The sequence below is a fragment of the Eublepharis macularius genome, chromosome 16 (assembly GCF_028583425.1).
Source record: "Eublepharis macularius isolate TG4126 chromosome 16, MPM_Emac_v1.0, whole genome shotgun sequence".
Lineage (NCBI taxonomy): Eukaryota > Metazoa > Chordata > Lepidosauria > Squamata > Eublepharidae > Eublepharis > Eublepharis macularius.
In genome coordinates, this window is record NC_072805.1 from 21,612,262 (window position 1) to 21,621,718 (window position 9,457).

Consider the following 9,457-nt stretch of genomic DNA (forward strand, 5'->3'; position numbering starts at 1 on the left):
TCCTGCTTGTCAACATCCTTCTTAAACTGTGGTGACCAAACTGTACACAGTAATCCAAATGAGGTCTAACCAGAGCAGAGTAAAGCGATGCCATCCCCTCACGTGATCTGGACACTATACTTCTGTTGATACAGCCTAAAATCACATTTGCCTTTTTAGGTACAGCATCACATTGCCGACTCATGTTCAGCGTATGATCCATTAAGACCCCTAGATTCTTTTCACACGTACTACTGCCAAGACGGATCTCCCCCATCCTATAAGTGTGCCTTTGATTTCTCCTACTTAAATGCAACTTTATGTTCATCTCTGTTGAAATTCATTTTGATAGTTTTTATTTCATTTTGATAGTTTTAGCCCAGTTTTCCAGTCTGTCAAGATCACCTTGAATCTTGATTCCGTCTTCTACTGTATTTGCAACCCCTTCCAATTTAGTATCATCTGCAGATTTAATGAGCATCCCCTCTATTCCTTCATCCAAGTAATTTATAAAGATATTAAACAACACAGGGCCAGGAACAGATCCCTGAGGCACTCCACTTGTCACTCCTCTTCAAGAGGATGATGAACCATGAGGTTTCCTGCAGATGGAGAGATGCGGCAGTGGGAAGATGGGCTAGAACCAGGAGGATGTAGCGGTTAGAGTGTTGGGCTAGCATCTGGGAAACCTGGGTTCATATCCCCACTCTGCCATGGAAACTGGCTGGCTGACCTTGGTCCAGTCCTGCACTCTCACCCTAACCTGCCTCACAGGGTTGTTGTGAGGATAAATTGGAGGGGAGAACAGTGGAAGCTGCTTTAGGTCTCCTTTGGATGAAAAATAGTATATATGAACTAAAGAAACAATGAACTTGTTGTCTAGAAACATGATTCTTTAAAAATGTGTGTGCCAAGTTGCATTGATTGTCCACTAAAGCTTAGTTGTGCAGCACTATCGGAGCACTGTTGTTTGAAAGATTTCCTTTCCACCTTTTCTTCTAGGGCTTGAAGTTTTAAAGCAGGAGTCTGCGATAATAGAAAACGTCCCCATTTTGGGTCTCTACCAAGTTCCATCGGAAGGAGGGGGCAGGATAGTTCTGTACGGTGACTCGAATTGCTTGGATGATAGCCACAGGCAAAAAGGTACATGAATCCCATGGCTTCTGCAAATTAGCAGCATCAGTTACATGGATGGATTTGTAAATTTCCAACTTGTAACTTCCCATTGGGAAGATTTCCTGCATGAGCCCTGTTAAGGTGCATGGGTTGCCCTGGTTTTTATGTGGGATTTTTTTTTTGCAGCTAAATTATCTGTTGGTGGATATGATCATGGATTCCCAATCTTGCATGCCATTTGGCTTTTGGTTAGATAGTACCAGTGGGTAGATAAGACTCTAGCCCTACATGCAGAATCTCCATGGGGTAGCCAATGAACTTTTGCCTGCTCGTCTTATTGTCAGCTTCCATGTAGACTCTTTGTTGTAGAAACAGGGCTAGCTTTCCATAATGGCATCAGACCAACTTCCGTATTACAAATTGAAAGTAACCCCTATTGGGCCATCAATGAGGTTAACTGTGGTTAGAATTCCTCCCATATGTGATTTATAAATCCAAAAACAAAAGTCTCATCTATCTCATCTGAGAAGCCTAGACTGAGCCATAATACTCTGATTTCCAAGACACTGAAGCCTCAAAGCTCTGGCCCATTACAACTTGCCTCCTTATTACCTTCTCAAGCTCAGTAATTTGGTGCACGGCTGAAGGGCGCATTTCTCAGAATTAATCCGTTCTCCATTTTGAAGGCTACAAACAGCAATCGATCTTTTCCAGGCTGCCCTTTCTTGCTGCGTTAATAAACTGTACTCTCTTAACCATGGGCATTGTTTTGTAACTTAGGCTAGGCTAGCTTTAATAGGAGCCGACACTGTGCAATAGAGAAAAAAAACCAGGCTGCTCGCTGGAGAGCCCTGGAGAGGGCATTTTCTTTCCCAGAGCCAAAGCAGTCAAGTTATATGAAACCGATGGCATGGCTTCATATGGACATCACTCCAAAATGTCCTGTGATTTGGCATGGTGTCTGAATTGGCAGTCTGTGGATGGTGTTTTGGTGGTACCTTAAATCCGAGACCAAGTTGTAGAGCAGATTGGCCAACTAGAGCTCATGCTAACTATGGGGTTAATATAATTAACATCTGAACTGACAAAACATAGTGAAGAGGTTCTGCTTCCAGAGGCCCCCTTTGCTGTAGAAACGGGAGTGCTGAGCAGATGAAAGCAGCTCTGTACTTGCGGTTTGCCTGTAGGTTGGGAAGTACAAACTATGACTTGATTAGCGAGATCTGTAATGTTGATGGTTTTGAGCAAAGCAACAGAAACACTTTTTCAAAAAAAAGTTGGAAAACAGTTGGGTTGGTTCCTGGTTGTCATCCTTTGATTTCTATGGGACAAAGTAGTGAATGGACTTCAATATGGGATACAGCTGAGGAGCCAAATCCCTTCTCAATGCTGGCATTACTAGGGGCAGGAGGCAGGTATAGTCCCCCACCCAAGACTTTCTTGAGCCTTTAGTCTCTCTCGTATAAATGAGAATATAAAACAAGTGGTTGTTCTGTTTGTTCCTAGGGCATTGGTTCTCAGACTGTGGGTTGGGAAGCCAAAGTGGGTCATGGCTTTCGGAGGGAAGAGTAGAATGGGAATGAATTGGGAGAGGAGGCTTGATGGCAAATGGGTTTGCCTCCACATGATGTGCAAAATCGCTACAAATTGGCCTGTTGCTCGCTACTACTATATATTTATAAATACTAACCATGAAAAATGGAATCTAAACTGGCATGTTGGTAACGGATGTGTGATTTCTACCTTCTCTGTTGAGGAAGGGAAAAGTACTATGATGTTCCTTTGCAAGGGGCCTCGAAAAGTGCAGCAAAAGCAGGTCCAGTCAGAAAAAGTTTGAGAGCCTCTGTACTTCTGAGGAGATGCCCTTGAGGATGCTGCTGCAGTAGCAGTAAAAGGTACCCGACACCACTGATGCTGTGCGGCCCACCCTCGTTCATGGGTGCAGAGACCAGAACCCTTTTTCATCCTTCCCTGTCCATTTTGATCAGCTTGTAGCTAGTTATTATGGCTCTCGACATGCCTTCCAAGGTAGCTTGCCCATAATGACATAAACTTCCAGAATACATGCACCCCTGTCCTTGTTCTCAAAGGCTGAGAAGCTCTGATTGTGCCCAGGCCCAGTCAAGCTGTTGGAGAAACAGTGTCTGAAAGTCCAGTGTTTGGCATCTGTGGTTTGAGCGTCTTAGGTGCTGGGAAAGAATACTCTGTTCCTGAGACCTCTGCCAATCACAGCGGATGATACTAGCCCAGATGGACCAGTAGTTTGGTTCATGCTTTCTGCCACTGTCAGATCCTGTTCTGGCTACAGATCCAGAGGAGTTAGCCGTGTTAGTCTGTAGTAGCAAAATCAAAAAGAGTCCAGTAGCACCTTTAAGACTAACCAACTTTATTGTAGCATAAGCTTTCGAGAATCACAGTTCTCTTCGTCATCTGACCTCGATTCATCAGATGTTCTGGCTACTTGGTCAATGGGAGAAAAGGGGTGCATTGTGGTCATTTACTGCCTTCTGTCTCCTTGACGTAGCAGCACAGGCTGAGCTTGGGCAGCCAAGGGCAAAGAGTGAAAAGAGAGTGCAGCTGAAGTGTGGGATTGGCTTGTTTGAATAGACAGGGGAAACGTCCAATTGATGGCATAATGTGTGTGTATATGTGTGTTTTTTCCAAATTCTTGAAACCCAGATTGCTTTTGGCTGCTGGATTCTCTTCTTCAGTACACTTCCTATGGAGTGATGCCCCCAAGCCTCAGTCATTCAGAAAACAGACAACGGCCCCCAACGGGTGCAGGATATTCACTCCCTGAGCGAATGGAAGGTGATTGGATTCTCATTGTACAATCAGAGATATTTACTTTTTCATTTGTTTAGAACTGGAGCTGTTGATGAGAAGGGGCGCTGGGGGGATGGGGTGGAGACTGAAGAGTTTATTGATGTGCAGTCGCTGCTGTTGACGTCGATTACTTCGGATGGTCTGGGAGTACAGGTTTGATAGAATGTTCTGAGGCACACTGGGGTAGGAGTTGCGGAAAGGCAGATGAGGAAGGGAGGAAGAGAGCATGTTGGGAACGGGGTTGAGCTCTGGATTGCTGCCACAGTTTACTTTGCTCCCTCTGTCCCTTGATAGCCAAGTTGACTTGTTTTTATTGAAATTATTAGATGCCGAAATCAGCAGATTGCCTTGAAATGGGAACTGTTCCAGAGAGACCCCTCTCAGGCTTCCAGCTTGTCAGCTGAAGCAGAGACCAGCTCTGGTCTTTTCAGTTTCTTTCTGGTATTGGTCCCCCTCCCAGTCAATTGCTTCTCTTCGTACCAGAGAGTTGTAGGGCAGGAGGAGTTGCTTTGGGGGGAAGCAATAATTTCTGATGCTCATACTCAGAAAAATGGACTAACAACCGGCATGAAAATGCCATTTCTGTGCTTTAATTCTGTCTGTCTGACTGGATTTTCAGGAAACCACCTTCATCGATACTCCAAAGTGCTTGAGGCTCACCTAGGAGACCCCAAGCCCCGCTCCCTTCCGGCGTGTCCTCACTTGTCTTGGGCCAAACCACAGCCTCTGAATGAAACAGCTCCCAGGTTGTGATTTTGTGTGTCTCTGTATGTGGCTTAGCAAAACTTCCACCCTGAATTTGATCACTTCAGTAACATGGGATTGTTTCCAAATCCTATAGAAGTACTGGTATGTCTTAGACTATAGCTATAGCTATAGACTAGAGGAAATACCATTTGGGTCTTTTTCATTTTTGTTCATTTTGGTTTTTTATTACATTACATATTGGGACTCCCCCCCCTGCCACCTGTAGATAATCAGTGCAGTTGTATTCATGTCAACAGAGGAAAGTGAAAATCTGCAAAGTATTTTAGTTCGGCCTCATAGAGATTCCCCCACCCTCTGCTACTCCTGAAAATCCCGAAAAGAACAACAAGCTGTGAAAACTAAGTCTCCAATCAAAAAATATATCTTAAATAGTCTAAATGGAATACTTAGAAATCCAGAGGCAGTAGAATTTGTAAAATATATAATTAATATAAGGATTTTTTTATAGCTAACAAAATTCTCTACTAGTTCAACAGACACTTTTCAATAGTATAGCAAGGTTAGGTCGAGTAAACTTCAAAGCCACCCAAAGTGATGTGTGAGCGTCAGTGATTGTTAATGGCAACATATCCAAATTTCCTATGTACAACAAGAGAATCTCAGATCAATAAAGTGCTAGTGCATTTTGACCATTCACAAAGTATACAATCAATTATCTTATATCCAGATGAGTTAGCCATGTTAGTCTGTAGTAGCAAAATAGAAAAGAGTCTGACGAAGAGAACTGCATCTGACGAAGAGAACTGTGATTCTCGAAAGCTTATGCTACAGTAAAGTTATTTAGTCTTAAAGGTGCTACTGGACTCTTCTATTTTGCTAATTATCTTATATAATCATATATACAGTGCTAGTTTGTAGAGAAATATTTCACAACCTATTTAAACGTCATACAATAGAAATAACCTTAAAGAGACAGTACAACGTAAAGTCCATTAAAAAGTAATTCATAAAGACTCCCAAACTGGCCTGCTGGCATTCAAAAAGTCAAGAGAAAATACAAAGTGCCAGACTTCTTGTGAATTGCATACTAAGCCTATTTGTGCCCACTTGCCCGATACAGGGGGCCCGGCAGAGGAGCCCACAGCATGTGGTTAGAAAAATGGGTCCCTTCATCACTCTGGCCAAGCTGACTTTGATAGAAGTTGGAGAGTATCAGTTGACTCACTTTGGCCAGTTGGTGCAAGAAAGCTTCCTTGGTACTTGTAACCGGTCTCCTTGCAGTTCCCTCTTTGGCTGAAGCTGGGAGGTGGTACCCAAGTAGAATCCCTGCCGAGTATCCCCTCAGGTTACTAGTTCAAGACCCACTGCAGGCTCGGGGCCAGATGCCACCAACAGCAGGACAGTTTGCACTCTCATTCATTGACCTCCTTGCTTGGTTTGACACGCTCCTGCAGTCTCTCTTGAGGACGTCTGCTTAATGTTTTAATTTCATTTCATTTTCTTCCAGCAACCTTTGGAAACATCAAAAATTACTATCGATTGACCTGGACAAAGTGGCTTTACCGAGCTTCCGTCAGAGCCGACCCCAAGTAAGGCCATTATCTCCTGGAGAAAGCGGAGCTTGGGATATCCCAGGGGGTAAGTACCAAGCAAGCCTTTACCATTTCCTAGTACACTTCCCTGTTTCTAGTACACTGGCCTGAATAGATAGAAGCACACGCAGCTGTGCAGAAGAAGGGAAGTAACTTCTAGAATTGGGCAGTTCTGGAAAATAGAGGTTTTTGTCATCTGGATTCCACTTCATTTAATTCTCCATTTAAATATGGTGTTTTGGAAATAACAGCAAAAGAAGAACCTCGCTGGATCAGACCAGTGGTCCCTCTAGTCCACAGAGTTTCACATGGTCCACTAGTTTCACATGGCCAAACAATTTCCCTGGAGAGCCAACAAACAGGGCATAGGGGCCCAGGCCTTCCCCTGAGGTTGCCAACGGGTACTGAGTTCCAGGGGCCTTTGAATGTGGAAGTTCTCTTTACTCATCACAGCTAGCAGCCATTGATGGACCTCTCCTCCATGAATCTGTCTAACCCCCTTTTAACACCATCTACACTCATGGCCCATAGTACATCCACTGACAGTGAATCCCACACTGTAATGACTGCTTGAATAAAGAAGTATTTCCTTTTGTCTGAGCTGTAACTATTGCCAATCATGAACGACACTTTGTTTTAAAACAAATTTTTGTTCTCTGTGTTAGTGGCCCATTCTAGAGGCAATCTTATAATAAAGTAATAACAGAGAATGATGATAAAACTGTTAAAATGATTAAACAAACCCCAAAGTTGTTTTCAGAACAGAAAACCTGCTTAAACAGCAGCCACCCCCAAATCTAACTATAGAAACTTTGAAAATAACACAGCATAGAGGGCAAAGGAAAAAATGAAGCAGATCATCGCTTGTTCTCTTATGGCACCCCAAACTCAAGAGTAGGTGGCAGAGGAACAGATAGAGGGAAGGAAGTTCCATAGATGGAGGGCTACAACAGAGAAGGCTCTGCCCTTGGTAACCATTTAGAAGGAGGAGACGCAGCAAGCAGCGCTTTCTCTGAATAAAAACTGGTGAATCACCAGAATAATAATAGTAGTTGCTAACTGTAATGTGTTAGAAAAGTGGTTTTCAAACTTGTGTGTCCACCATGGGAATCGCTGTGCATGGCTGAGGATTTGGGGGAAATGTTCTAGTGTATATGGCTCACACAGGCTGTGCCGGACTTTTGCAGTTGTCTCAGTGTACCTCTTAATGTGCACAGCCAACACTTCTTTGTGGATGCCAGTTTTAGTTGTGGTGAACCAGGTGCCCTTCAGGAAACTGTGCCTCCCATCTTCTCACTGAAAAATCCTAGGGTTCACCAGAACATAGTTTGAAAGCTTATGTTAAAACATCAAACTGGTGTTTACCCACAAAGAAAGCCTAGGACAGATAAAACTTTCTCTGACTGGGATCAAGGTTACGCACTGTCTAGAACTAACCCCTAGTTGGAATTAATGGTTGAGTTGCAGAATCTGTAGACCAGCCATACATCCTGTTTCTGAAAGGGTAAAAATGCACTTGCTGACTTGCATTCCTCTCTTTCCTGTACAGGAATAATGCCCGGTCGCTACAACCAGGACGTGGGAGGGTCAATCCCTGTCTTTGCATTCCTTGGTGCCATGGTGGTTCTGGCGTTCTTTGTGGTCCAGATCAAAGCTAAGAGCAGACCAAAGAGAAGGAAGCCGAGAGTCAAGAGGCCACAAATTATTCAACAGGGACACCCACCAAAGACACCTTCTGTTTGACCACCGTTGCCAAAGATGACCTTCTCTCATTGGCTGCTTTATGGAATTGTGATCACTACCAATGAAGATAATTGACGAATACCAGACAGCTAGTTGACTGATGTATGCAACTTTGTCTTGTTGTCTTTGGTTCCAGTAAATCAAGAACTCATCGGATCATCTAGAGATTATGAAAACTGTTTTTTTCAGTAGCTGAACTCACCAAAGGCTTGAATCCTATTTAAGCAGAGCTGCTCAGTTGTCTGAAGAAAGGGAGGAAAGGACCTCTCCCTCTCCTCTCTTTCTCTCTCTTTTTCTTTTAAACTGACCAAACCTTTTCATTAGAGGCTGTTTTCTATATTTATTTTAGGAGGAGCAAGGAGAAGAATCTCTTCAAGGCCCTCAGCTCTCTGATGGCAGAACCATTTTTCTGAATGGAATGAAGTTTTCTAAAGCTCTATATATTACAAAGAAGAATAGAATTTGCACCATCCTCCTGTCAAGGATGAGAGAGAAACTGACACTCAAGGGAAGCAGGAACAAATCAGCGGTGTAATCCTTCCATTTATTTTTATAAAGCAACTTGCCATGACATTTTGTAATTTTTCGGCATGATTTCACCATTGTCGGTGGAGAAAATTTTCAATAAATATGTTATCTATATTGAAGCTGGGAGAAAAAAAATTACACTTGGTTCCCATCCTGCCCCCCCCAATAGAAAGATAAGCCATTTTAAATAGCATTTCTGAAATCTTTGTTCACTTTTGCCAGCACTAAATCCTGGGTTTCATGTTCTTGATTGGAGACTACCTTAGAGATTCTAGTCTCAGTCTAGCAAAAGCTAGTTGAGTTAAATAAATAAGCTTTAACTTAGGTTCAACGTGTAAAACAACCCCCTTTATATATGCTTTTTAATGGCATGGCTGTATGACCTCCATCTTTGTTCCTGTGCCTTTTCCCCATGTGGTTTGTCTTGTGTGCTTCGTTCATCTAACACACGAAGGACAGAAGGCCCCTGGAGGCAGGGGTAACGGGTGATTCGCTCGTGTATTATGTAAACATGCAAGCACAGAAATCATGGGCAGAGGCATTTATTTACACAGAAAGTCTTTACAGGCACCTAGGCCAGTATGACAGCAACCAGAGGAGTGACAGCAGCTGTGGCTGTTGAGATACCTTTAATGACGTCTAACAGCTGAGCTACATGATCAGCAACATCATAGAGTGCAGGTTTTGTTGCAGAGGATGCCACGGATATGGCCTCACAGAGAGGGGAGGGGTCTTTTCAGCACCCTGGTCCTCCTTGTGGCTTTCTTTCCACGCAGCTTGGAGGAGGTAACCAGGGAACCCCCCCCCCCCCACTGGCCACCTCCCAATCCCCTTTAAAGGCAGCACCGCAGGCCACACATGCCCCGTTGTCTGCTCCCTGTTGGGCAGAAGGTGGTCCTCCCTGTGAGAGTGCAGGTTGGCACTCGGGGGCCCTGTTGTTGAAGTGAACAACTAGACACCAATAA

General features: G+C 43.8%; 1 protein-coding gene across 3 annotated transcripts in view; it reads left to right on the forward strand.

Moving 5' to 3' along the window:
* Positions 1-8,611, forward strand: part of MBTPS1 (membrane bound transcription factor peptidase, site 1) — a 33,904-nt gene extending 25,293 nt beyond the window's left edge. For all 3 annotated transcript variants that reach the window (XM_055000384.1, XM_055000383.1, XM_055000385.1), the window contains exons 19-23: positions 982-1,122; positions 3,775-3,906; positions 4,541-4,667; positions 6,137-6,267; positions 7,771-8,611. In XM_055000384.1, the coding sequence (XP_054856359.1) occupies positions 982-1,122; positions 3,775-3,906; positions 4,541-4,667; positions 6,137-6,267; positions 7,771-7,964 (725 nt within the window). In that variant the 3' untranslated portion in view covers positions 7,965-8,611. The remainder of the gene's footprint in view (positions 1-981; positions 1,123-3,774; positions 3,907-4,540; positions 4,668-6,136; positions 6,268-7,770) is intronic.
* The last annotated feature ends 846 nt before the right edge of the window (positions 8,612-9,457 follow it).